The 27,772-nt window shown below is 46.3% G+C and overlaps 1 protein-coding gene across 1 annotated transcript in view; it reads left to right on the forward strand.

The window, feature by feature from the left end:
• Positions 1-27,772, forward strand: part of DNAH10 (dynein axonemal heavy chain 10) — a 99,762-nt gene that overhangs the window by 59,303 nt on the left and 12,687 nt on the right. Inside the window, exons 48-69 of the mRNA XM_084819652.1 lie at positions 643-815; positions 1,015-1,108; positions 2,518-2,685; positions 3,055-3,243; positions 3,532-3,703; positions 5,390-5,593; positions 7,273-7,353; positions 8,207-8,404; positions 9,186-9,347; positions 10,205-10,379; positions 12,128-12,309; positions 14,595-14,731; positions 17,752-17,969; positions 19,898-20,119; positions 20,453-20,600; positions 21,469-21,748; positions 22,643-22,872; positions 23,968-24,241; positions 25,393-25,497; positions 25,947-26,101; positions 26,339-26,493; positions 26,636-26,819. Of these exons, the coding sequence (XP_084675778.1) occupies positions 643-815; positions 1,015-1,108; positions 2,518-2,685; positions 3,055-3,243; positions 3,532-3,703; positions 5,390-5,593; positions 7,273-7,353; positions 8,207-8,404; positions 9,186-9,347; positions 10,205-10,379; positions 12,128-12,309; positions 14,595-14,731; positions 17,752-17,969; positions 19,898-20,119; positions 20,453-20,600; positions 21,469-21,748; positions 22,643-22,872; positions 23,968-24,241; positions 25,393-25,497; positions 25,947-26,101; positions 26,339-26,493; positions 26,636-26,819 (3,906 nt within the window). The remainder of the gene's footprint in view (positions 1-642; positions 816-1,014; positions 1,109-2,517; positions 2,686-3,054; positions 3,244-3,531; positions 3,704-5,389; positions 5,594-7,272; positions 7,354-8,206; positions 8,405-9,185; positions 9,348-10,204; positions 10,380-12,127; positions 12,310-14,594; positions 14,732-17,751; positions 17,970-19,897; positions 20,120-20,452; positions 20,601-21,468; positions 21,749-22,642; positions 22,873-23,967; positions 24,242-25,392; positions 25,498-25,946; positions 26,102-26,338; positions 26,494-26,635; positions 26,820-27,772) is intronic.

A 27,772-nucleotide genomic window follows, 5' to 3' on the forward strand; every position in this document is an offset into this window, starting at 1 on the left:
CTGGGTGACTTGGAGCCAGTCCCTGACTCTCAGCCTCACCTACCTCACAGGTTGTTGTGAGGGTAGGATGGAGAAGAGGAGGCCCATGTAAGCTGCCTTGGGTTCCTTGCAAGAGGAAAAAGTGCAGGGTGTAAATGTAATAATAAAGTAAATCATATAATACATTATATTACAGGGTTAACTCAGTTACAGTTCTTTTAAAACATACCCCAAATTTAAATAACCACCAGACATCCCAATAGGTCAGTGAACAATATCGAGTACCAATAATATCAACAGTGTAGTCACATTAGCACTAAGTAGTTCATGTTAAAAGACCTAACAACAAGATACTTCTTCACGTTAAACTTACAGCAAAAAGGGAAAGGGAAAAAAAGCCACCGGGCACTTCAAACAGCCCACCCTCAAACAGAAGAAAGGCCCCCTCCTCTCACCAGGGTCCCATGTCCTGAGCAAAGGAAGGGCACCCTCCTCTCTGCGCAAGATTCGAGGAAGGTGCTCCACCATCAAATGAATGCACAGTTCGTACTGGTTGACTTGTGATGGGAAATGTTGCAAGCAAAAATAAGCTTTAAGGGAAAACTTTTCCCACAATTGTGTCTTGAAAAGGTCAACCCTCCCCACCCCATCTTGTGTTTCCAGAGTTTTAATGAATCCATAGCTGCAATTGCTGACAAGATGACAACTTGTACATTGGCACTTTATCAGATGATAGTCCGTGACTTACCTCCAACACCTTCAAAATTCCATTACATTTTTAACCTGAGGGATCTGTCCAGGGTTTACAATGGACTTGTTCAAACAACCCCAGAACGGTGAGTGTGCGGGCACCTGGTTTCTTGCCAGAGTTGTTACTGTACTCCAGTTGTTCATCTGATCCAAGCATGCCAATTCAGAAAACGTTATTCCCAATTTGATGGGTTGATCAGTTGCTATTGTGCATTTGCAAAAGCAAGTCCGCTACATCTCGTTTGCTGCGTTTGCTGATTTGACTCCTTTTTGGTTTTAATGTAGGTTCCAGACAGTCACCCAGATGGTGAGAGTATGGAGGAACGAGTGCCTGCGAGTCTTCCATGACAGACTAATTAATGAAACGGACAAAGCTCTGGTTGGTCCTCACCTCTAATTGTTGATAACTTATTATTCATTTGACTTGTTCAAGATGACAATGTTTCTAACAGTTTCACTTTTTTGAAATGAAACTGTAGGCCTGACTCATGCCTTCCCCCGCCTTTAAAAATTTTTTTTACTTCCCATACATTTTGCAATTGTGCAGTCATAGAGAGTTATTTCAACAAATGATTTTGAGAGGCAGAATGTGAGTTGCTAACACACAGAAGACACTGCCAGATGATCAGGCAAGAGCCTAGTGCCCAATGGACTGTTCTGGTCAATACTTCAGCTGGCACAGGAAGTTTCAGATCGGCCAAGTTTTGGGACTGAGCCTGGAAGCAATTTCTAAATCCAGATCACACCTAGACACAGAGCCTGTTAATTCCTATTCTGATCCAAGGCCTCCAGCATAGCCACATTCCTAGTGCTTCCCTCACATTTCCTACCACGACTGTGGAGAGATTGCACATTCTGCAGAGGTAACTGCTATCACTCCAGCTAGAGCCGTGTAAATTAAGCCTCTGAGTATATTTGTTGTATTTGCAGAACCAAGCTAGTTGTAGAATCTTCTTCTCACACATACATACACTCTCTCACACACACGCTATGGAATGTTGCTTGCTGTGAAGCATTTCCAAACCCCTGGTGCCATCATTGCCACAAGATTTAGAAAGAGGCCCTATTAGGAAGGGCCATCACTCAGAGATGGAGCACACACCTCATACAGAAGATCCCAGATTCAGTCCCTGGCACCTCCATTTACAGCCTAATCCTATGCATGTTTACTTGGAAGTAAGTCCCACTGTCTTCAGTGGGGCATACTCCCTAGTAAGTGTGCTTAGGATTGCAACCTTAAAAGGATTTCTGGAAGCAGGACTGGGAAAGACCTTTGCCTGAGGCCTTGGGGAGGCACTACCAGTCAGTGGTCTGGACCAATGCCCTGGCTTATTAGAAAGCAGCTTCACATATTCATCTCTCTCTCTCTCTCTCTCTCTCTCTGGGTGTGTGTGTGTGTGTGTGTGTATATATATATATATATATATATATATAGTATTTTTATCCCACTTCTCAGCCAAAAAAGGCTCCCAGACTAGCTTACATCCAATCAGTAAGAAAGACAGCCCTTGCCCGCAGGGTACAATCTAAGAAGACACAACGCACATGGAAAAAGGAATAGGGAGGAAAGAGGGGGGATAAATTAATTCTTTCAGCAGGGTTGGTGGAATGGCCCCACTTCCCTCTCATCTCCCTCAACTGCTGGAATGGTTATTCAGTTCTCACACACAAAGTTGGTTGGGATTACCTCTGTAGAACTTTGCTCATTTGATGGGTGAATTAGTGTGAGAGCTTGTGGCCCGAAATAAGGAATTTAACTTGTGTGTGTTTCTTTTTATTTATTACAAGGTCCAAGGCCATATACAGGCCTTGATTGAAGATAACTTCAAAGATGATGCAGAGCACGCTATGAGAGACCCAATTCTTTTTGGAGACTTTAGAATGGCTCTGAATGAAAGTGAACCTCGTATTTATGAAGACATCCAGGACTATGATGCAGCCAAAGCTCTCTTTCAGGTATAGAACCGAAATCAAAGGGAGGCGGAATATTTCTTTTCATCATAGAAGGCTTGAAGTTTGTACTAGAAAAAGGAAAACATAAAACAAATTAGTGATTTTTCCTATATTTAATTAAGTGTGTGCAATATTATTCCACCTTTGGTATTTACTATTATAATTCCATTTGACACAAACCAAAAACCACAATTTTGCCTGTATTTTACCTGCCTGGCATACATTCATCTTCATGTGTAATTCCACATATGATTGAGAATTTAAAATTCTGATATGCCTTTTGTTCACCTTCTCCTCTGTGGTTTTAACATGCTGCTGCTTCTGTGAGGAATCACTTCCACAAGCCAACTCTCCTTTGCTTTTCCCTTGCAGGAGATCCTTGAAGAGTACAATGATATAAATACTAAGATGAACTTGGTACTGTTTGATGATGCCCTGGAGCATTTAACCCGTGTTCATCGCATCATAAGGATGGACCGTGGCCATGCCTTGCTTGTAGGAGTCGGGGGCTCTGGGAAGCAGTCCCTGGCGAGATTAGCTGCTTATACGGCAGGATGTGAGGTCAGCACATCATTAGTTTACCTTATTCATTCATTCAGTTGATCACCCTGCCCTGTCCTGAAGGCCTAGGTATGTAATAGCATTAATGAAAAAATCCCTTTAAAAAGGAAGGCAAGTAATCAGTCACTAATTTTCCTGGACAAAATTGCCATGCATCACGCCTGGAAGAGACTGGGGCTCAGACCTGGAAGGAAGGGAATTCCAATTCAGGCAAATGCCCCTACTCCCGTTCTACAAATTAGCACTCCAGATTAAAATAATACAAATCAGTTTATACTTTGCTTTTAGGTCTTTGAAATAGTTCTGAGCCGAGGATACGGAGAAAACAATTTCCGGGAAGACCTCAAGCTCTTGTATACAAAACTCGGGCTTGAGAATAAGATAATGATATTCCTGTTTACTGATGCTCATGTGGCAGAGGAAGGGTTCTTGGAGCTCATCAATAACATGCTAACATCAGGTAACTTGAGAAATGTGCTCCGTCTCAATTCACCACTCTCTAAAATCTAAAGATCCATAGAGTTGGAGCTGGGCTTGTAGGCTATTTAATCCAACCCCCTGCCCGATGCTGGAAGACCCACTTTGAAGAAGAACTCACTGTGCAGGAGACTTGTGAGGCCTGAGGAAATAAGGAATTTTCAAGCACTATACTCAAAGTGCCATAGAAAATAACAATGCGTAATAGTCTGGACTGTATCATGTAAGATAAATTCCCTGTTTGGCATGAGGAGACTCCCACCCCCGTTGCCCAGAAAAGGCAGGGATCATGTGACAGCTTTGTCAGAGCCTGGCTCCCTCAGGCTCCTTCTCTTCAATTTGTCTCTGTCTTTCGCCCACGACAGAGCTACTCTGAATTTCTCTTATTCCTTCGCTCTTATTAACCTCTTTATCTTACTAGTTTTTTACCTTGTTTTTCCTCCCAGCTATTGTTTGGATTCCTTGTTTTTCTACTTACCCTTCCTCAAAAGTTCTGGTTTTACCTCACAGACTCTATTTTCCTCTCGTTGTATCTTCATCCTTTCCTTTTCCCTCCACCATTTCACTCTCCTCTGAACTGATGGGGAAAATGATGGCACACAAGCCTACAAAAGAAGGGAAAAAGCAGAGCCTCGGCACATGGGAGTGCTCTAGAGTTTCAGCCCTGCCACCAGAGCCGCCAGGGACATTCCAGTCAGTCGGCAGCCCAAGGCATTGCAGATTCATCTGGAAGCTTGGGAGGTGTCATGCAGCCCATCGATCCTGGCTTGAGCTACTATCAGGGAGCTGCAATCACTTCAGCTGCTTCACCCAACCATGCTGGTCTGTCAGGAAGGGAGATCTGCAAAGCACCTTCTATGAGGCAAAAGCCTAGTATACGGCACTAGAATCCAAAGACCCACAAAAGTAGTGATGTACACTCCAAGGGCTTTAGTTATGTATTTCTCAAGTGCTGTCAATGGCTCTCCATGCCATACAGCACCCTGGGAGGCTTTTTGTGATATGGCGCAATAGCCTGCGGCTTAAACACAAAAATATATCGGGTACAGCTAAAATAGCTTTTTGGAATCTGTTGTTGTTGATAAAGAAGAAAGTAATCAGGATGGGTTTTTACTTGAGTCAGTGTGGAACTGCATATTACGGAACAAACACAATCCTGTGTTTACCTCATAATGCCAATGCAAGAGTGTGAGCAGTCATTTCTAGGGGAGAATCTGTTGGTGGGTGGAGGTACTAAAACCTTCCCATTCTCCCCTAGAAACCTTTCCCCATCTGCCACTTTTTTCCCCACACCTTTCCAAGAGCAAGGCTCTGAGAACAGAAGACATCTGGCTGCAGGGAAAAATCCTGGCCTGAGGAGCCATGTGTAGGGGAGAATTGGTACATGTGGGAAGGATGAAGCACCAACCATTGTCTTCTGCATTCATATTAGCAGATACATGCTCAGGAAAGGCATGTTTGCCAGCCGATTGTGTAGTTACAGTCTCAGGCTTCCACTCCTTCTGCTTCTCCCTTCCTGCTGCACTAGGGAATCTCTACGACAGGCTTATGTTGCTGCCCTGGGAGATAACCTGATCAGGAGACTGCCCACTGTAACAGCTGGAAGGTGTTCATGAGTAAATAGTGAATCTTCTTCCCTTCTTATGCGTCCTCTGACTTTGTTTAATAGGAATGGTCCCAGCCCTTTTCCCAGATGATGAGAGGGACAATATTCTAAGCCAGATTACGAATGAAGCAATGAAAGCTGGAGCAGGGCCAGCCAAAGAAAGTGTCTGGCAGTACTTTGTAAACAAGAGTGCCAACAACTTCCACATTGTCCTTGGGATGTCCCCTGTTGGCGAGACTCTGAGGACGCGCTGTCGAAATTTTCCAGGTACCAAATAGTCCATTCTGTTTCTTGACAGGTAATCCTGCTCTGTCTTTGGGATGCAGAAATGTGAAGATGATAAGTAGATACAGTTGGTGAGCTCAGTTTTCATGTAGTGTATGGGAGCCTTCCCCAAATTGGTGCTTTCCAGATGTGTTGGACTGCAACTCCCACCATCCCTAGTCAGCATGGCCTGGCCAGGTTGGGGAAGGCTGATTTGAGGCAATGGTTTCTGAACGGTGTTCTGAGGAACCCCGGAGCTCCTCAGAAGCTTACCAAGGAGTCCTTAGTAAGAAGGTGGGTACGTTTCCTGAAAGACAGACTGCTCACTGCTTCCAGTGTCTCCTGCAGTGCACAGCTGAAGAAAAGTGTTGGTTATGCTTTGCAAGGCTTGGTCAGTGTTCTGTGTGGCATCTGTGCCCTAGAAAATGCAATGTGCCGGGTTCGGCAATATCCACACTGGGTTCCTTGGCCCTTAAGTCAATATGAAGGAGAGTCCCTGAAGGTGGAAATTTTGAAAACTCCTAGATGTGTGGGGATATGGAAGCGCTTGAGTTCAAGAGATATCTTTTATAGCAAGATGATGCCAGTGCATTTAAGAACATGAGAACGATGCTAGATCAGACTAAAGGTCTGTCTAGCCCAGCATTGTGTTCCCACAATGGACAACGCGATGCCCATGGGAAGCCCACAGGAGGACATGAGCATAATACCACCCTCTCACTTGTGTTCCCCAGCAACTGGTGTACAGAGGCATACTGCCTCTGAACCTGGAGGTAGCATATAGCTATCATGTGTAGTACCCATTGATAGCCTTATCCTCCATGAATGTGTCTAATCCCCTTTTAAAGGGGGATTATAACAAATTATTTTTGTTGTTGTAGTTGTCTTTTAATGTTTTAATGTTTTTACAATTTTAATATTGATGATTTAATTATATTTTTAACTTTTGCACAGTTGTATTTATATTTCTGTTCATAGGTTTTAATTGTAGAAGTTTTAACGTTGTAAGGCCGCCTTGAGTCCCAGTGTTGGGAAAAAGGCAGGATATAAATGTTGTTGTTGTTCAGTCGTTAAGTCGTGTCCGACTCTTCACGACCCCATGGACCATAGCACGCCAGGCCTTCCTGTCCTCCGCTCTGTCAAGAATTAAATCCATCCAGGTTCAGGACCATTACTACATCTTACGGTGGAAAATTCCATAGTTTAACTACATGCTGTATGAAGATGTACATCCTTTTATCTGTTGTGAACCTCCCACCACTCAGCTGCATGGGGTGACCCAGGGTTCTAGTGTTATGAGAAAAGGAGACAATCTTCTCCCTCTCCACTTTCTCCGCACCATGCATAATTTTATACCCCTACATCATGTCCCCCCCTTACTTGCCTTTTCTCTAAACAAACGAGTCTCAAATGTGTGTAATTCTGTGTCTACGTAATTCTTGCCATGGACGCTTGAATAGATGGGGTGATATTCAGGGAATTGTGTTGAACAGCAAAAGGGCAGAACGCCTGTGGCAGTAGAAGGAAGAGGAAGAACTGGGGGAAGGAAGGAAAGATTCATTCGCTGTTCCATATCATTTCTCAGCTATAAATACTTTTACGTTCTTGTTGTTTCCTTCTCATTATTTACTATCTTATATTTTTTATATAATTATTTATTATCTTATAATTTCCCTTTGCAGGTCTTGTCAACAACACCGGGATCGACTGGTTCTTGCCCTGGCCACCTCAGGCTCTGTATGCAGTTGCCAAGTTCTTTTTGGGTATGTAATGGTCTTGAGCCAGGAGTTCAGTGGAAGTCTGTGGAGTGCGCAAATGTGACTAGAGGGGGCAGGGGGGCCACACATGGCTTTCAGGGGAAATCTGCCTGAAGTAATTTTCCCCAGCTTGGTGCACTCTTGATGGTTTGGATCTCAACTTCCATCAGCCCCAACCAGCATAGCTAGTCGTCAGGGACGCTGGGCATTTTGATCCAAAATATCTGGAGACCACCAGGGTGGGGAAGGCCGTTTAAACTACCCATGACATACACGGAGTTTCTACCCTGACATTTTTTGCTTATTTTTGCCTAGTGCCCAGGCTGCAAAGTCGCCAGTGGAAGGGACATCTTAACCCTTTCCACCAGTTTTCCAAATCTCCTCTCCTTGCTGTTAGCCCTGTGAGAGTGGGAAAATGCAGGTGTCGGTGTCAGTGTCTTTTCCCCTATGACACCAAAAGGAGCTGGGGTGAGTGGATCGATTTGGAATTAGAAAACTGGCAGAGAGAAAGGAGTGAAGATGCCTTTTCTCTCTCTCTCTCTCTCTCTCACCTCTCAATGCACGAGTCTGCCACTGGAGATTGCAGCAGCCTGGGCAGCTGCTTTAAGTAAAAAGAAAACAGGAGACATCAGAGCGCAGGCAACTGCACATGACTTAACATCACCTTTGTCATCTTTAGATTGACAAAGACAAGAATTTTTTTAATTTTTTGGAGCCAGTTGATATGTTACAGCTGCCAAGCTGGCTTGTTTAAACTGGTGCCTCTCTCTGCTACATTTCAGGAATACTGACCTTGTGATTCCATCAACAGCCCTTTAGTGCTCTGACTTTTAAATAATATATATTCATTCTTTTTTAGGGAACAATCCCTTGATCCCCTCAGAAAACAATGAAGGAGTAATTGAACACATTGTCATGGTCCATGGCTCGGTCGGGCTTTACAGCAAAAAATTTCTGCAGAAGCTCAGACGGAGCAACTATGTCACCCCGAAGAATTACCTTGATTTCATTAACACCTATTCCAAACTGCTGGAGGAGAAGAATGTATTCATTCTGGGTAACATCTATATTTTTAATCAGTTTTGCAATCCTTAGACAAAAGACAATGCAACGACAGAAAGGACTGCTTTGCAGCAGTAATCCACTTTAGTTATTAACAAGGCTGTGTGCTGTGATGCCATAGAAGCTCAGAAAAAGCCTCAGAATGTAGGACTGGTTGCAGAATTCACTTCCTAAGAATTTTGGTCAGATTGCATGCTGATAGGAACTTACCAAATTTGCACCTTCTGAATGAATATGCAAACTGGTTATCTTTCATTATTCACACTTCTCTGTATTTTGCAATGCTGTTCTTTGAACAAAACATGCTTAAAATGCATATATCTGGGAGAAGAGTATACAAAGTATATACAAAAATTTGCATATTAGTGAAACAAAATGTACCAAAACATATATAAAGAAAAACTGCTTGCACCCCTTTTTCTCTCTCCCTTTTCCTCCCCATGCAGCAGGCTGCTAGGGAAAGGATGGATATTTATTTATTTCAAATATTTCTAGGCCCCCTTTCAGGGCAGGAGCCCCCCCCCCCCCCCCCCCGGTAGATCCCTCTTGCCAAAGATCTGAACTGATCACTTGCAGAGAGGGCTTTTGAAATTGGGCTAAGGACTACATAAATTTTGGCCAAGGGCTGTAGGTTGACCACCCCTGCCCTAAGTTATGTACAATAAGAACATGTAGATAATTTTACATGTGCAGCCAAGACAGCCATATCTTATCAGGAAGTGAGGGTGTATAACCACCTCCTTCATCGCAAAGGCTTTTTCTTCTCTCTCCCAAAGCTCAGTGCAAACGTCTGGAGGGCGGTTTGGACAAACTCAAAGAAGCCACAGTTCAGCTGGATGAGCTCAACCTGAAGCTGGCTGAGCAAAGGATCGTGTTGGCAGAGAAATCGGCTGCATGCGAAGCCCTGCTGCAGGAGATTGCAACGAACACAGCAATTGGCAAGTATTTCTGCTGGGCTGTTCTGGGCTTCAGCATACTTACCCTACAAGCTAAACTGGGCCCTCTTCATCAGTACTAGTAGTGGGATGGGTGGTTTTCTGAGAGCTTTGGTAATAAATCTGGTGGCCCTCTTTTGTTCGTGTTTATGCCCTGACAGGTCATAAATAATCCTAGAAATTCTTGTGTGCTGAGCAGATGGTAGGACTCACTTCTCTACAATTGTATCCTCCTAAATTGGCACTTATAAGATGTTGCTCCTCCAAACAGGAACCTCGTCCCCAAAGAATTTCTTGTTGTTTGTGGTTACCTTATGAGTACTTATATTTTTTGCATGTTTTATATTGGAATATAATATTTTACCATGTATTTCTTTTCTTCCCTTTTTTAACTGTGAGCTGCTTTGAGAACCTGTGGAACTAATGCAGTGAATAATTGGGGGGGATCCCAAATATATTTGGGGACAACATATTGCAATGAACAGTAACCTAACATCGGAGGAGATAACTGCATCATTAGCTCCACTTATATTGGAACTCAAGAGGAAGGATGTTCTCTCCCCATCTCACACACACACGTTTTGATTTTTTCCTCCCCTCCCTTCATGCACATGACTTATTCATCCACCCCACATTTATATATCCCTTCTCTCTTGTGTAGTTGTGTGGTGACCTGAAGCTGGAGAAGGGCAGCCCACCCCACCCTTGGGCCATCCCAGGCCCAACTTTATCGTATAAATCTGTCCATACTACTTTTGTAAAAATGTCATTTTACCCGTGTTGTATGTACATACAAAGCAGTAAAGACGATGCCCATTCCAAGGAGTAATTTTTACTGTTGCCCCTGTTCCACTTCTTAGCCGAGGAGAAGAAAAAACTGGCCGTGGAAAAAGCCATGGAAATTGAAGAGCAGAACAAAGTCATTGCAGTGGAGAAGAAGGATGCTGAGACGGCCCTGGCGGAGGCCATGCCCATCTTGGAGGCAGCAAAACTGGAACTGCAGAAGCTTGATAAGTCTGATGTCACAGAGATCAGGTACTGAAGTTGGGGCTGTCACCATGGCATCAGCAAGGCGACGATTTCACGTGGAAATGCCCGTGATGCTCCTCACTAGACCCACACCAGCTTTGTACGTGTATCACATCTATTCAGAGTTAGCAAACAGTGTGTTTCCTTGTGTGCTGCAGTGGGCATTCTGCACAGCTAAGTTATGTCCTCTCTTTGGGGATGGGACAAGCATAACTGGATTTGTTCTGTTCAGTAGCCAAAGGAGAGGCAGATTACACACAGGTGTCCAGTTTGCCAGCACTTACAGGCCTGTAGCAACTAGAAACATTTGATTTTCTTGGCGTTTCCTCCTTCCTCTCTTTTTCTCAGTGCCTTTTCCTCTCTCTCTCTCCCTCTCTCCCCCACCGCCCCCTCCAGGCTGGCCACTTCATATCTAAACTGATTACCAAAGTATTTTATCTGACATGTACATCTTTTTGCTCCTGTCAGTTTGGGCAAAATAACCAACCCCCCCTCCCCTCCTGTTAGTTATATGGTGGGAAACCTGGCCCTGTTAAAAACCATAGTTAACATGTGGGGCTTCTGGAAAATGAAGGAAGAGAACATGAGCACAAAAAGTGCATTAATTTGTTTATTTCCTTCTAGCATGCATCTGGCCTCCTGATAACATTGTTCCCTGGGCAGCCCAGCAGCATGAAACCATAAAATACAATATTACAAAGATAAAGTATTAAGTACAAACAACAAATTGCAGCATGCATATATGTATGTATGTCAGCAAGAGGAGAAATAAAACGTTTCTCCCAATAGGTAAATGTGGGAGAAGGTGATATTTCAGCTAACCTGACCCCATGCCATTTAGGGCTTTAAAAGTCAAAAACAGCTCGGCTGAGAAATGAACTGGGAGCTGGTGCAGCTGAAAGCACTGGTGTAATGTGATCAAATCATGCACTCCCAGTAAACAATCTTGCTGGCCTATTTTGGACCAACTGTAGTTTCCAGACCATTTTCAAAGACAGCTCCCATGTACAAAGCATTGCGGTAGTCTAAAAGAGAGGTTAACTGTAGCTGGGCTATCTCCATCCAGGTCAGGTCGCAGCGGGCAACTCAGCCAGAGCTGATAAAAGGCACTTTGAGCCAGAGAGGCCTCTTGAGCCTCTAACAATAATGCTGGATGAATAAGCGCCCCCAGACTATGACCCCAGTCCTTTAGAGGGAGCACAACCCCTTCCATGACAGGTTGAACACCACTCTCACCTGGGTGAATGAACAACCCACCAACAGTACCTGTGTCTTGTCTGGACTGAGTTTCAGGCTGGTAGCCTGCATCCAATCCATTACTGTACATTGCCTCACCTGAATTTGATGAATTTGAAGTTGGCTGGAGTTCTTCCCAGCTTGTCTTCGGGACGTCTCCAGAGGGATTGTTCTGGTTCTCAGAGAGGCAGGCTTGATCTTCTCCTTGGCCATTCCCAGCCTAGCCCAGTGTAGTTCTGTTAAGGGGATCTGAGGCTTGGTATTTTAAGGGTTGAGAAAATCTATAAACAAGCTGATGGCATCACTCAGCACACCATGAAAACTAGCATCCTGTGATATGATTAGTGGGAGGAATGGGAACAGAAGTGCAGTTTGATCTGAGTCAAAAATACCTCCACAGAACACAAAGTAAGCAATTTTAACTCTGGTTTAATTGCTGCGCAAATGAAACCCTGTGAGAACAAGCCCTTCGACTCTCATGGCCCCTGATCTGTACGTCATTGTTGGCTCCATTCCAGATCCTTTGCTAAGCCCCCCAAGCAGGTGCAGACTGTTTGTGAGTGCATCCTCATCATGAGAGGCTACAAAGAACTCAACTGGAAGACGGCCAAAGGGATGATGTCAGAGGCCAACTTCCTGCGCTCCCTCATGGAGATCGATTTTGATTCGATTACTCAGACCCAAGTGAAATCTGTCCGAGGTAAATGGCTCAGCAGCAGGGATGCATCACGCCCTTGGAACTGAAGCTCACAGACTGATACTGCAAACACCACAGCATTGCCCCCACCACCACAAGGATAGAATCACAGAATAGCAGGGTTGGAAGGGGCCTACAAGGCCATCGAGTCCAACCCCCTGCTCAATGCAGGAATCCAAGTCAGAGCATCCCTGACAGATGGCTGCCCAGCCTCGCCTTGAATGCCTCCAGTGTGGGAGAGCCCACCATCTCCCTAGGGAATGGGTTCCATTGTCGTATTGCTCTGACGGTCAGGAAGTTTTTCCTGATGTTCAGATGGAATCTGGCTTCCTGTCACTTGCGCCCAGTATTCTGAATCCTGCACTCTGGGATGATGGAGAAGAGATGCTGGCCTTCCTCTCTGTGACAGCCTTTCAAGTACTTGAAGAACCCTATCATATCTCCCCTCAGTCTTCTCTTCTCAAGGCTAAACATGCCCTGTTCTTTCAGGATTCAGATATCCAGGGAATATGCACCCACTAATGCATGATACCTCTGGTTTCCAAAAGTCTGGGGTAACCGATGAGGCTGACCAGGGCGCAGCACAGTCGCCTTGAAGGTTCCACTCGCTACACAGAGTAGTTGGTGGTAGATTACCCTGTGGTGGGGTAGGGGCCGTCCAGCAGGAGCAGACGCCTGGTTTTACTTTGCCTGCCTGCCTGTCTGCCTGCCTCTGTCTCTCTCCCCTGCTCCAGCTGGACCATCTCCACCTCCATGCAACGCACACGTACACTGGGCAACTTAACAACAACAGCCCTGTGGCTAGGAACAGGAGAAAGAGGCAAATGGGCCCGCAGGCGAAAACAACATTGGGTGCCTGCTCCTGTTCCAGCTGGCCTGTCCCCTCCAACATCCCAGGGCCATCTGACATCAACTGCTCTGTGGCAGCAGCAGGAGAGTGAGGGAAGCAGGTGAAGACGACCCCAGGTGCCTGCTCGTACTACAGCAGAGCTAGTTCCTTGCCATGTCTATAGCTTTACGGCAGTGGCGTCATGGAGCCAGGGCTCTCAGGGAAGCAGTGCCAGCACTCCTTTATTAGCAGAGTGGCAGATGTCATCTGCCACCCCCACCAGAGTTGAGAACATAAGAAGCCCTGCTGGATCAGACTGAGGTCCGTCTAGTCCAGCACTCTGTTCATGCAGTGGCCAACCAGCTGCCCACAGGAAACCCACAAGCAGGACAGGAGTGCAACAGCACCCTCGCTCCCATGTTCCCGAGCAACTGGTGTACCAAGACACACTGCCTGTGATACTAGAGGTAGCATATAGCCATCAGGACTAGTAGGCATTGATAGCCTCCTCCTCCAGGAATTTGTCTAGCCCCCTTTTAAAGCCATCCAAACTGGTGGCCCTGCTCCCTCTGAGCTTAGCTGCAGTCTTCACAGTAGCTGGGGCAGGGGGGGAATGAATTTTCCCAGCAACCATATATCGTTCCCTGTTGTAATGCAAAGTATTTTGGGGTGACTTAGTCTTGGATGGGCAATTAGGACCCATTAGCATTACCAGAAACCTGCTCCTGATGGAGATAAAACTGTACTGGTTGATATGGATCAACACAACCGCCTTCATTTTTGGAGTCTGCTAAGGAGTGTAGCTATGAGGACTGCCTCATAGCACCTGCACTCCACTCAACTACTGATGGGTGGGCAGAAAGTAGATCCTCAGACGTTTTGGACTTCAACTCCCAGAAACCCTTGCCAGAGCATGGCCAATGGTCAGGAAGGTTGGGAGTTGTCCAAAACATCTGAGATCTACTTTCTGCCCATATCTGCTTTTAACGTATCCATTGCATTCCCAGCTTGGGCAAGAAGGCATCCACTCTGGGTTATGTCCCCACCGCTAGGGTAAGGCTTTTGACCTAGTTCATCAGTCTCAGCTCCTCTCCTCCAGTTCATTCCCTGCCTTCACACATGACAGAGCTGGACAATTCTATACATGTTTACTCAGAACTATGTCCCATTGAATATATTGAGGCTTTCTCCTAGGTATAGTATTGCAGCCTAAATAAATACACATTGTGCACGCTACAAGGATTCCCTTAACTTGCAGATCCACCAATAAAACATCTGCTCTCATCGGTTTATCATCTAAAGTTAATCCTATACATGTCTACTCAGAAGGAAGTCCCACTGGGTTTAGCTCACACTCGGGTAACTGTGTATAAGATTCCAGCCTTTAGACATTTTAACTTTTTTCTTTGAAGCAAATGTTTAACAAACGTTCAATTAACTCTGACATTTTAATTTGGAGGGCTGCTAAAGAACTTAAACACCACCTTTGAAGAAATGGAAGTTGTCAGCAGAGCCGGTTTAGGGATGCTGAAATTTGTTGATGCTGTTATGAGCTACTGTGATGTGGCGAAGGAGGTCAAGCCAAAGAGAGAAAAGGTATGAAGAGAAACATAGAAGTGGAGGTGGACAGAATAAGGACCAAGCTAGATGTGACATGGGAGTTCATGTTGGGAGCTCCAGTCACACCTCTTTTTCAGAAGCAGCTTTTTTTTTGGGGGGGGGGTTCTAACACTTCCCCTGTTTGGTGCCAAGGAAACATCCAAGATGGAAATCCTTTAACAGTAGGCAGCTCAAACACTTTTTTAGAGGGACCGGTAACAATAGGATGCGATGTTATAAAGGATCCCATATAAACAGTGTCTATTAGTTATTGGTGGACACTTTAAACTCAAGGGGGTCAACACAGGGGAAATAGGACTCAATCCTGCTCTGCTTAAGTCAGATTTTGAGCATCAGAGTCAGAGCTATCAGTACATTTTGACTGACCCATCTTGAGAATATAACAGATAACAGCAAAAGCAGGCAAAGTAGTTAAGATTTCATTACTTGCTTAATAAGGTTATGCAAGCCAAGGATCACATGACCAAGGGTGGTGTCTCCATGAGCAATTTACTCCAAGTTGGCTGAGTTTAGAGGTTGCTAGGGGTGCATGACGTCGTGGCCATCCAGCAGCCACCCCGAGGCTTATCATGGAAAAATCAGACTTCCTGAGACTGCTAAAAGTCCAATTCTTTTCCTTAAGTCGGTTCTCCGCGGTACAGTTGCTGTGTGCCCCAACTCCTGCATTGACCTTGGGTGTACTAGCCCTGCCCAGGGGTGTGCCTTTCACCGTGACCCCAGTCAAGGGGTGTTTCCCATCCTTGTGTTTCCCAGCACAAACCAATTAGTGTCTGTCTACTCAGAAATAACTCCCATTGTAGTCAATAAGGCTTGTCCCCTGAATGCTAACACAGCATTTACAGGGATCCCCCTCAATTGAAACTGTAGATTTTAAAGCACTAATTCCCTAAAGGCTGTAAAGCGCTTTCCCAAAGCTGTGATTTTCTGCTGTTTGGTTTATTGTCATTTGGAAATACTACTTCCACCCTTGATCACTGGACCCTGCGCAGCACTGAGTTAGAAAGGGGGCTGGTTTCCCGTCCCTTCGTTTCCCCTCTGTCTTTCCCAGCACAAATATATTTGTGTCTACTCAGAAGTAACTCCTATTGTGGTCAATGAGGCTTGTCCCCGAAATGCGCATTCCCAAAGTTACTAGCTTCCCATGAATCGAAATAACGCATTTAGGAGCCTTAATGTCAAAGCTTTGAAGCTTCGATTGATTGCAACAATGGCTAATCAGGGCAGAGAGAACATTGTGTTCCTTTAGTGATTGTTCTTTAACGGAGTAAATAATGCTGGGGGGCGGGAGTGCGGGGGGAGAGAGAAGAATATTGTTCCAGCATCGTCAGTTTCAGAGGAAGAAGATCACTGTGTTCCTTTAGTGACTGTTATTTAATGGAGTAAATAATGCTGGGGGTGGGGGGAGACAGAGAGATGGAGAGTGATTTATGTAGTGACACAGGAGGAAACCTCTGGGATTTTATCAAAGGTGAAAGGGGGAGAGCCTGGCGGGGAGCCTCTCTTATTGGCTGAGCAGCCCCTGCCGGGGAGATGATGTTTGCTTCAACCCCCCCCCCCCCCAACCCTGGACGTATGTTCTGTGAAGCAACTTTTACTGGTGTGATACACTTGCTCATGGAGCCCTGCACAGAGCAAAGCCAGCTCCTTGAAAAATCTGGGTTAGCCAAGATTGGCTTCTCCTTCCACCTCCTTCCGTTGTCATGGAGAAATCCCCCACTAATCTTTGCCTTGGCCCTGGCGTCCTTGGCTTCTCCCTCTCAGTTCATTCCCTGCCTTCCCCCAGGACAGAGCTCGCTCTTTATTCTCTCTCTCACTACCCTGCTCCCCCCCCCATGTTCTCCTCATTCTTCCTTATTTCCGAACTTCCCTTCCTTTCTGCCCTACATTCCCTTATCTTCCAGTGCCAGGCCTAGAAGACAAAAGGGAAAAGGCAGTTTATCAGGCACAGCAGAGCTACAGGGAAAGAGGATCAGCAGCAGATTGAGACCTCTGACAAAGCAGCCGCACCCCCTAACCCGCCTCCTGGAACTGCTGTTAGCCACGGGGGGGAAATTGTACAGTCACAGTACGGGCCCTTCCGTATTTTCCCCTGCTAATAGCTTCTGCGGGGCGCACAATTACAATCAGGGAATCGGTACAGGAGACAAAGGATTAGCCACTCCCATGCTGGTGCCATACCTCTAGTCCACATTGGGCCCCACGCAACTGCTTTTTAAAAAAGAAAACGTCTTAGAACTCCCACATCATGTCTGGTTTGGTGCTATGATGATGGGGTTACAAGAAGCAGCCACAACCGGGAGTTTTTACAAGGGGTATTAGAGAATATATTGCTATAGCTAAAGGGTAAAAATAGGCTTTCTTTTTTCATCTGTACTACAACTTTATACTGGCTTTGTACCAATTTACAGTACCTACCATAACTTCCTCCAGAGAATCCTGGGGATTGTAGTTCGGTGAGGATGCTGAGAATTCTCTGTTAGGGGTTATACAGTTCCCATGACTTCCTGAGGTGAGGGAACGACTATTGAATAATTTGGTTGTAAGCTCTCTTTTCATGGTTCTGTGTAGTGCCTATTTTTCAGATTGGATTGCATCAATCTTTTAGCATGGTGAAATCGGGGCTACAGTTCACCCTGTGATGAAGCAGCCCTGACCCCAGTTTTTCAGTGGGTGGCCAGATAGTAAATCAGACATTTTCAGGACAGAGGTTTCCCAGGGTTCATTGTGAGCTTGTTATGCTAGTGAAGCAGGTGCCTGAAAATTCCAGGTGACGTTTCCACTGTTATACAATGCTATTTCAGCAGTACAGACCACTCTCCTGCTGCAAGCCAGGGGTGTCGTCGCATGTAGTTTGCCAGTGTCAGATTGTCCGCATGGAAAATAGCCTTTAATGGGTGGGCCTGTAATGTTCTATGAAGCTTTTGGAAGTGGCTTGCTGGTGGAGGGCCCACTGTGTGTGGAGCTGCTGCCTTGTGAGCTCTCTTTCCTCCACACAGGTGGCCAGACTGGAGCGGAATTTCTTCTTGAGTAAGCGCGAGCTGGAGAAGATCCAGGCTGAGCTGACGGCCATCCAGAACGAGCTGAAAGCTCTGGGAGATAAGTACGAGGCGGCAATAAGGGAAAAGCAGCAGCTCCAGGAAGAAGCGGAGATTATGGAACGGCGGCTTATTGCCGCTGACAAACTCATCTCGGGCCTGGGATCGGAAAATATAAGGCAAGAGAGGCCAAGTGCATTACAGCCAGCACTCACATTCCCTATGGAACTTTTACAGCGAAAATTGCAGGGGGGACCCCCCTTTGCAATCTAGACACTTAGGTGGCCTCGGGCTTCCTAGGACAAGTGTCCGCCTGTCTTTTTTTCTGTCTGTTTTTCTTCCTCAAATGTACTTTTCCTGCCACCAAGGTCCTGTTAGTGGCCTGGCAGCTGCCATTTCCCCCCACAAGTGGGGAGGCAACAGGGGGTGCCGTTTTCTCCCCCACAATGCCTGCACGCTAGTGGAAATCACTTTTTAAATTTCCCCCACTGGTGGAAATTACTAGAATGTCTCCCACACCCCAAAGGAAGCAGCAAAACAGCCCCCCCGCCCCCCGTCGCCAACTCCAGTGGGGCTCTCTCACCACCTTCATTGGTTTCCATTGTGTCTGCAGGTAGAATTTGAGGTGCTGGCTTTGACCTAGAACGCCTTCAGCGGACTGAGCCCGGGAGACCACAAGGGAGTATCTGCTCCTACATTAATCTCCCCAAAGTTTAAGATTAACCGGGAAGGCCCTGCTCCCAGTCCAAACTTAATGTAGAGGCCAGATTGGTCTCTACAAGAAGCAGGGCTTTCTTGGCCACCACTGTGGTGCTTTGGACCATCCTTCCTTGGGCTGGGCATTTGGCTCCTCTCTTATAAGAGAGACGGGGGAGAATGGTAATTTTTTTAGCTCATTTTGGGGAGTTAGCTCACTTGTATCATTGAAGATCTGCTGTTTTTATTTGTTTGACTGAAGCATTAGATAATTAGTAAGGTAGTCTCTGCCCACAGGTTAAAGACATGGCAGAAAAGGGATGGGGAGGAGAGCGGCCCTGCTACCTTTCTCTCTCCCTTGCCTCAGCCTGATGGTTCTTCTATAAATGCCGATGTACGGATGTGGTCTTGCATTTGTTTTAATATTGTTCCAGTTACTATATTGTGTGAAAATGTTTACAGAAAAGCAGGATAGAAATTTAATAACATTTATTTATTTATTAAATACATAAATAAATAAATCATTCCAATGTTTATAAATAAATACCATAAATAAATACCATACCATATTTAGGCAGAGAACTGAATAGTTCCTTGATTGGGCTTGAATGGACCTGGAGTCCCATTTCTGCAGTGATGTGGGATGTTGGTATTCAGCATTCCCAGTATATTAAAAACTTGATACAAAGGCGTACCTCTTCAGCCCCAAGGACTTGACCAAGAGTGTGCAGAATATTTGCCATAACAAGGAGTCTTTTGGCACCTTAAAGACTAGAATTTATTATGGCATAAGCTTTTGTGGACTACAGGCCACTTCATCAGAATATTTGTCTGCCAGCAGCACCTCACAATAAATCCCCAAATTGTTGTTTAACACCCCCCTACACACACACGCACACGCACGCACACGCACACACACACACAATATTTAATAGAGCTGCTGTCAGGAAAGTAACTGTAAAAAAGCAATTTAGGCACTTGTGAAAACACACACACACACACACACCCGTTCTGCTTTTTAAATTTGGAGGGCGCTTTTTCTTTCATCCCTGATATGTTAACATATTTGGCTGCACAGGTTTGTCAAAGAAAATGACAGCTAACATTCACTCCCACCAGAAAAGTTCTGCTCTGACTTTTGCACTCGTTCCTGAGGCAGGGCCATGTCAATCAGAGTAGACCATCAAGGGTCCATTGGAGGCAACCCTGCTCAGTTCTTGTCCTGTCACCTGGGGCTCCTTCTTTCTGCTTGCAAGGCTGTGTGTTTTCTGCCCTCCCTTCCCTGGGTTAGCTAGTTAAGCATGGTGGGGCACTGATCCTTGTCTGAATGAGATGATGACGGTGATTGCTCCCTCAAATGGCTCAGAACCAATGTACTAGAGGAGTTGTATTTTCACTCATTTTTGACCAGGTGGATGAATGATTTGGAGGAATTAAAGAGACGGCAAGTGAAGCTGTTGGGAGACTGTCTGCTGTGTGCTGCCTTCCTGAGCTATGAGGGTGCCTTCACCTGGGAGTTTCGTGACGAAATGCTGAAGGATGTGTGGCAGTCAGATATCCAGACCCGAGAGATTCCTCTCAGCATGCCTTTCCGATTAGAAAACCTCCTGACCGACGATGTTGAGATTAGCAGGTAGGTCGGAACCATTCCCTCAGATGCAGGACACTTCACCCAGCATCTTCTCTTTGGCTTCAGAAACAAGGCCCAATTGGTGGATTGCCCCAGGCTGCTGCATATTTCATCACCTTTTGGTTTAGCGGCTCTTTTGGCACTCATTAGCCAAGTCTCCAGCTCACTTTCACAGTCCCCCGGCCCCTTGCATCCCATATGCACAGTGCAAACACACACACACTCGCACATACTTATTTTGTCAGTCAGTGGCCTGCCTTTGGACTCAGAAGCCTCTTGAAGAAAGCTTCTCTTTTGCCATTCAGAACTCTCCCCCCTTAATTGCTTTCATTGCAGGTGGGGGTCTCAGGGTCTGCCTCCGGATGAGCTCTCCATTCAAAATGGCATCCTCACCACACGAGCCAGCCGCTTCCCGTTGTGTATTGACCCACAGCAACAGGCCTTAAATTGGATTAAGAGGAAAGAAGAAAAAAATAACCTGAGGGTGAGGGGAACTTTTCCCGTTTTTAAAGAGAGAGAGAGTGTGTGTGTGTGTGTGTGTATTACACCATTTAAACCTAACCACAGTACAGGAAATGGGCCAGTGAACTGTACTTGGGGGTGGGGGCAGGGGGTAAGGGACAGGCTGTTCAAAGCCAAGAGAAGGCTTCAAGGGAGACCTAGGGACTTAGAGGGAGCTCAGGAATAGGTGGTTTTCTATGGTGCCACTCCGACCACTTGGGCTTTGCTCCACTGCTCAGTGGAGCAAAGTTTCTTGATACAAAGCAGCCTTCCTTTGATACAAGGCAGGTTTGTATCAGAGAGAGAAAAAAGCCTGCCTGCTTGGAGTGCTTTGCCCCTTCCTGCAGTCTCCCTGTTGTTCTCTGCCTCAGCAGCAAGTGACAGGCTTTCTGGCTGCAGGCACTTCTCCCTGTCAGATGATTACATGGTCTTGGTCTTGGACTTTGCGCTACCAAGTTGAGGCCTCTTCTGCAACGGGGCCAAGCGGAGGACGAGTGAGGGCTCCTCCTCGTTGCTTCAGGGCTCCTCAAGTATATTTCCGGGCAGGACGAAGGGCTAGCAGGGCCCTGCCTCAGGTTTCACAAGAAGCTTCAGCGCATTGGGGGAGCGGAGGATGGGAAAGGCGACCTGTGTTTTACTTCAAATGGTTGCCCTGCCCTTAATTTCTCTGCCAAATGATGAAAGGAAAGGAAGGGGTGCTGCTGTAGTTGCTTTCAGTTTTAGGAGAACTGTGCATATTGTTTTAATAGACACTTATTTTGCTTGTGCTGAAGTAAGACTTGGCAGATGAAGAACAGCATTCAGCAATGTGGCTGGGCATGTTTACATATCCAGGTCTTGTTCTCTCTTAGATGGCGTCCTTCAATGATCCTGATTTCCTTAAGCAACTTGAAATGGCCATAAAATACGGGAACCCTTTCTTGTTCCATGATGTTGATGAATACATTGACCCTGTGATTGATAATGTCCTGGAAAAGAACATCAAGTGTGCCCAGGGCCGAACATTCATCATTCTTGGGGACAAGGAGGTTGACTATGACACCAATTTCAAGCTGTACCTGAACACCAAACTGGCCAATCCTAAATATTCACCATCAGTGTTTGGCAAAGCCATGGTCATCAACTACACAGGTGAGCAAATTCAGCTGGCTGGTGAACAGCACAGGTTTTGCCCCTGTAATGAATTATGAGTTGTCTTCAGTTGTATTCCTTCAGCAAAGAACTGTAGGCACTGCCAAACTAGATCCCATGTGCTGAAGTGGGAAACAGGCCTTATAACACTGTTTGATTAATATGGAGCCTACTTTGTTCACCTAAACTAAATAGATTCAGTTTCCCATTCAAAATCCAGGAGCCAACGACAACTGAATCAACAGAGAACAGTGGTGTTACGAGCTATCCAGAATTAATTAACTCATGTCCTTGAATTTTACCATCTTCTAGGAGAGCCAGCCAGTCCACCTGAGACAACTGAAGAGACTGCAAGGGGCTCTTTTGAGTTGTACAGTTTTAATTTGGTTTGTCTGCCACCTTGGAGGCCACTTTGGAGACCATTTATATCCTATCTTTCTTCCATGGAACTCCATGGGGCACACCTGGGCTCCCCAATAGTCTCCCATCCAGGCACTGACCAGATCCAGACCTGCTTAGCTTGAATAAGATGGCTGCATCATGCACCGTCACACCACGTCCTGGAATAGCCTCCATTCCTAAGGCTTTCTTAACTATGACATTATACAGCAGATATTAAACTTTGCCCTTTAACTTTTACTGCCAAGCCAACCATTTTTGGGTCAATGCACAATCCTTGTTGTGGTTCTTGGAGCTTCATGGAAGTTGATTAAAAGGTGGCCTTTGGATGGTTCATCTCAGTCTCTGGAACCAACCAAGGCAGTAACAATCCAAGACTAAATGATACTCAAAGTGTCGCAGTCCTTATTAACAAAGATCTAACTGCCATCTCATAGTACAATGAAGGTAATGCTGGAAAACTAACCTTGTCGTTGTTCAACTCCCCACCCTCAGTTACTCTGAAAGGTTTGGAGGATCAGCTGCTCAGTGTCATTGTGGGATTTGAAAGACGTGAACTGGAAGAACAGAGGGAACATCTCATTCAGGAAACAAGTGAAAACAAAAATTTGTTGAAAGACCTAGAAGACTCTCTCCTCCGTGAATTGGCAACTTCCACCGGGAACATGTTGGACAATGTAGACTTGGTGCATACTCTGGAGGAAACCAAGTCCAAAGCTATGGAAGTATGAGCAATACACATAGTCCTGCACGTTTTCTGCCAGATAGATGCCTTCATTCCTCTGGGACCCATTTCAGTCTGATTGACTCCTTTGGTTAAGGTCTGAGTTGGAAATGTTTATGGAAAGTGTACATATCAGTTCCTTAAGGGAACAGCTTTCCCATTTATGCCTTGAGAAAAAGTCTCCATTCCAAGGTGACTTTCCTACTGCCCGACCCATAAAGAAGGGCCCACAGCTCAGTGGCAGAGTGTGGGCTTTGCCTATACAGGGTCCCAGATTCAATCCCTGGCACCTCCAGTTAAAGGATCTCCAGCAGCAGGGCTGGGAAAGGCACATGATCAGAACTCGGAGAGCCACTGCTGGTCAGACTAGACAGTACTGAGCTAGCTTGAGGTGGGGAATCTCTTTCAGCCTGGGGGCCAAATTCCATGTTGGAGAAGCTCTTGGGGGCCGCAATCCAGGGGTGGGTTGAGGCCAAAGGCAAAGGGAGTGGGACAGAAAAGACCAGCATCTTGTAACTTAACTGCCAGTAACTCAGCTTTTGGAATTTCAGCCTTTTAGAATGGGGGTGGGCGGCGGGGGGAGGGACCTGCCAAAAGCCAGGAAACCACCCAGTGATCTGTGGTTGGGTGAAAAGGGGTGGGACCAGAGGAAGGGGGTGGGGCCATGTCGGGAACCCCGGAGGTCCAGGTTGGGACTCAATCAGGGCTGGGTTGGGACTCCAGGCCTGAGGTTCCCTACGCCTGGGCTAGATGGACCAATGGACTGGGCTCTGCATCAGGCCATATAATCCAGAGATGCATATTATTTCTGAGTGGATTTAGGGCAGTGTCTCTCGTTTCATTTTTTCCTATTTGAAAATAAATGTCCAGGCAGGAAAACTTGGATTTTGGCACTGTGTCTGAAGCACAATGCAGATCTCTCACCATCCAAGTCCCTGGACTGAGTTATTTGGGGCATTAGGATGAAGAACAACTGGATTTTACGCTGGACTTCAGAATACCCCTTCCCAATGTTTATTACATTACCACATAATATTATATTCACTGCAGCAGCCTTTACATCGAATTAAAATTACTGCTTCTTTTGTGCAACCAGGTATCGGAGAAACTCAAGCTGGCTGAAAAAACTGCAGCTGACATTGACAAACTGCGAGATGGCTACCGCCCAGCTGCCAAGAGAGGCGCCATTTTGTTCTTTGTGCTGTCTGAGATGGCCCTTGTCAATACCATGTATCAGTATTCCTTGGCTGCCTTCTTGGATGTCTTTGGTCTCTCTCTTCGGAAGTCAATGCCCGACACCATTCTTGCAAAGAGGTTGCGAAGCATCATGGACACATTAACATTCAATATATACAATTATGGCTGCACAGGTTGGTGTGACTGAAAAGCCACAGGCAGAAACAGTAATGGAAGCATCTTCACTGCAGTGCACAGAACAAAATGGCAGCTTATTGCAATCACCTTTTGGGAAAGATGTTCCTTCTCCCTGCATGCTCCTCTAGGGCGACGCGCCTTCCTTGGCCCTGCTTTATGATTTTGGTGTATTGTCACTTGAATAATACAGGCTAGTCCCAGGCAGGTGTGGTGTAGATGATACTATCTTAGTGCACAGGAAAGTTTGCATGACCATCAAGACCTTTCCAAGTCCTCATGAATGTTAGGACTGGCTAGGGACATGCAGAAATGCCACAAAGAACCAGGCCAAGGGGGACCAAAATGGGGATGTTGGAGTTTGGATGATGAGAGGATTCATCTGTAGGAGGGAAGGGCTGGAGACTTAACAGAGCACTGGGCGGGAACACCATGTCAAGGGCTTGAGAAACGCTTGGCAAAGTAAGTGCTGTGTTGTCCGGACAAGGTGCCCCTGCGCGGGCGCCAGTATAAATGTTCTGCCAATCAGGGCTCATCTTATGGACAGTAAGTCAGAACAGTCAGTGCTTCAGACTTTCCAGCTTCGAGGGTCCTGAAGAGGCTTGCAAAGGTACTGATCCAGAATGAACGTGGTGGCTCATCGGGCTAGAGTTACCATTTTCAAACTTCCCATCTCCAGGGAATGCTTTTGCACATCAATTTGTTTGCTGAGCAAGTCCCAAGCAGCTGCCATGTGTTTCTCAGTTTGCTGAAAAAGATTCTGGGGCATGTTCGACGGTGCAGACTCCATTCCTGTTGGGCTTCATCACCCTGCATCAGCAGATAATGTGCTATAAAACTCACTGACACTCCTCTTTTGGGCCATGCACTGGAGGGAGTGATGTGAAGGGGTGGGCAAGCAGTGTTTCAGGAAAGCTCCTCCACCATTACTGATTTGCCCCTTGAGGGCCTCCCAATAAGCTTCCAGGGAACCTCAGGGTTCCCCCGTCAGGTACTTCGGTCCCAGATTTCACAGCTCTCTGCCTAGCCCTTCCATGCAGTATTCAATTTTGTGCTCAGAACGATGATTTGCTCAAGTCCTTGCTACATCTGGGCTTGGGGCGGGGGGAATTGCATCTAATAATGAAGGCTCCTGTGGTTTCATTCACAGGCTTGTTTGAGAAGCACAAGTTACTCTTCTCCTTTAACATGACCATCAAGATTGAACAGGCTGATCACAGAGTCCCTCAGGATGAACTGGATTTCTTTTTAAAAGGTAGCTGAATACTTTCCAGGACTCAGATATTGCCAGCTATAAAAGCTAGCTGTGCCTTCCAGTTACTCAAGACCTTCCATCAATGTTTTCATTTATTTATTGGTTTGTCTTTCTAGTCCTCATTATCCTTCAGAATGGGACATACTTCATAAAAAATAGATTTTAATGCACCCCATCCTTTGTAAGAAATAGATGTTTATTGCACAGGTGAAACAAAGGACAATGTTGCTGTTTCATGAGCTTTTTTAGTACATTGTATGACTCCTGTAATTGAAATGCCATTTAAAATCATTGTATCAAGCTATCTGAGGTTCTTTTGAGTGACAGGAAGATGAACCATTCCATTCTCCAGCAAATTAATAAAAGCTATTTTCTGTTTGGAGTGAATTTCTGAAATGTGTCTCCTTATTCATGGATTGTAACTCTCATGTTTCCTATCTTGTCTCTAGGCAATCTTTCTTTGGAGAAGAGTGCCCGAAAGAAGCCGTGTTTCTGGCTTTCTGATCAAGGCTGGGAGGATGTCATTCGCGTTGCTGAGCTGTTTCCAGAAAAATTTGGCTCTCTTCCAGATGATCTGGAGGATGATCCAAACGACTGGAAAGACGTGAGCAAGATCCTCCATCCGGAATGTTCAGCCTCAAGTGCTCCAAATGAGGGCAGGGTGTGGCTGGCTTTCCTGGGGTCACCTTTAGGCCAGGGGTCACTGTACTGAGCTGGCCTTTGAGGAGGGGGTGCAGAGGTCGTGGAAGACTTTGCAAAATCCCTAGCCATGGCCTGCTCCTTCAGAAGCATCACCAAGGGTCCATTCAACACTGACCAGACCTCTCGTTTTTTCCCACAGTGGTATGATCTCGATGCCCTGGAACAAACCCCGTTTCCCCTGCATTACCGGAAGAGCCTCACCAACTTCCAAAAGCTGCTGCTGTTACGTTGCTTCCGGGTTGACCGTGTCTATCGTGCAGTGACAGACTATGTCACTCTCACAATGGGTGTGAAGTGGGTGGCACTTTTCTCTTTTCGAAAAAGTGACCATGTTTTCTGTAGAAAGTCTGAGCTCTGTTTCATCTTGACAACCAGATGAAGCTCCCCCACACCTTCATAAACCACTCAGTGGTGTTCCCCTTCCCCTCCTCCCCAGATATGTCCAGCCTCCGGTGATCAGCTTTGAAGCCATCTTTGAGCAGAGCAGCCCAAACTCACCCATAGTTTTCATTCTGAGTCCTGGCTCCGACCCCGCCAGTGACCTGATGAAACTGGCTGATCGGACAGGCTTTGGAGGGAATCGGCTCAAATTCCTGGCCATGGGACAGGGGCAGGAGAAGGTAAGCTCAGGTTAAAGGGGTTACTCCCCCAGTGTATGCAGCCACGTTTTCAGTGTTGGCAGAGAAGAGAGGAGTGGGCTACATACGTCTACCTCCTCTGGAGCACATGTCAGCAACTGATAGCCTGCGGGCCGCAGGCAGGCCTTGGAGCCCTTCGGCACGGCTGCAGCGGGGACCCAAGCCATCCCCACCCTGCTTCTGCTGCTAAGTGTTGCTGCCTCTCCTCTGTTTTTTCCTTCACCGCTAGGCTGGGAGGAAAAGAAGCCTTTTCTTCCTGACTTAGCATGAAAGGAAAGTGAGCTGCCAGTGGAGAAACAGATCGGCCTGCTTCTCCACTGTGAGCTTGCGTTTCTTGCCTGGGAGGCCAGGAGAAAGAGAAGCTGCAAACCGCCATGCAAAGAAAGCTGAATGAAAGGAGAGTGTGTGCATAGAAGACACCGTATGAGCAGGGGGAAGGGAGCTGTGAGCACGGGCGGGGGATGCGAGTGGGACGGTGTAGATCCGCCTTGCCCAACCTGATAGCCTCTAGGATGTTTTGACTTCAGCTCCCATCAGCCCTAGCCAGCATAGACAATGGTCAGGAATGCAGGCAGTTGTCCAGAACATTTGGAGGTTACCAGGCTGGGGAAAGATGGTGTCGTTGGAAGGAAAGGGCGGAAATGGGGGTAGATGGATCAGTGCGGATGGGTGTGTGGATGGGTGTAAAAGACAGAATGGGAGGGAGAGAACATATTGTGTGTCTGTTGCTGAGATTGTGTGAGTGAGTGAGTGAGTGAGTGAGTGAGTGAGTGAGTGAGTGAGAGAATGAATATGGATGAAAGAACAAATGACTGGATGATGGATGGATGAAATGAAAGGGAGAGAAGAGGGATGAGCTTCGGCTATTGGGCAGTATAGAGAATTAATTAATTGATTAAATGTCCCTGTCCACTTTTAGATTGGGCGCCTACCAC

Source organism: Heloderma suspectum, chromosome 13, assembly GCF_057233095.1.
Source record: "Heloderma suspectum isolate Gila_16-S chromosome 13, 16-S_ref, whole genome shotgun sequence".
Classification (NCBI taxonomy): Eukaryota; Metazoa; Chordata; class Lepidosauria; order Squamata; family Helodermatidae; genus Heloderma; species Heloderma suspectum.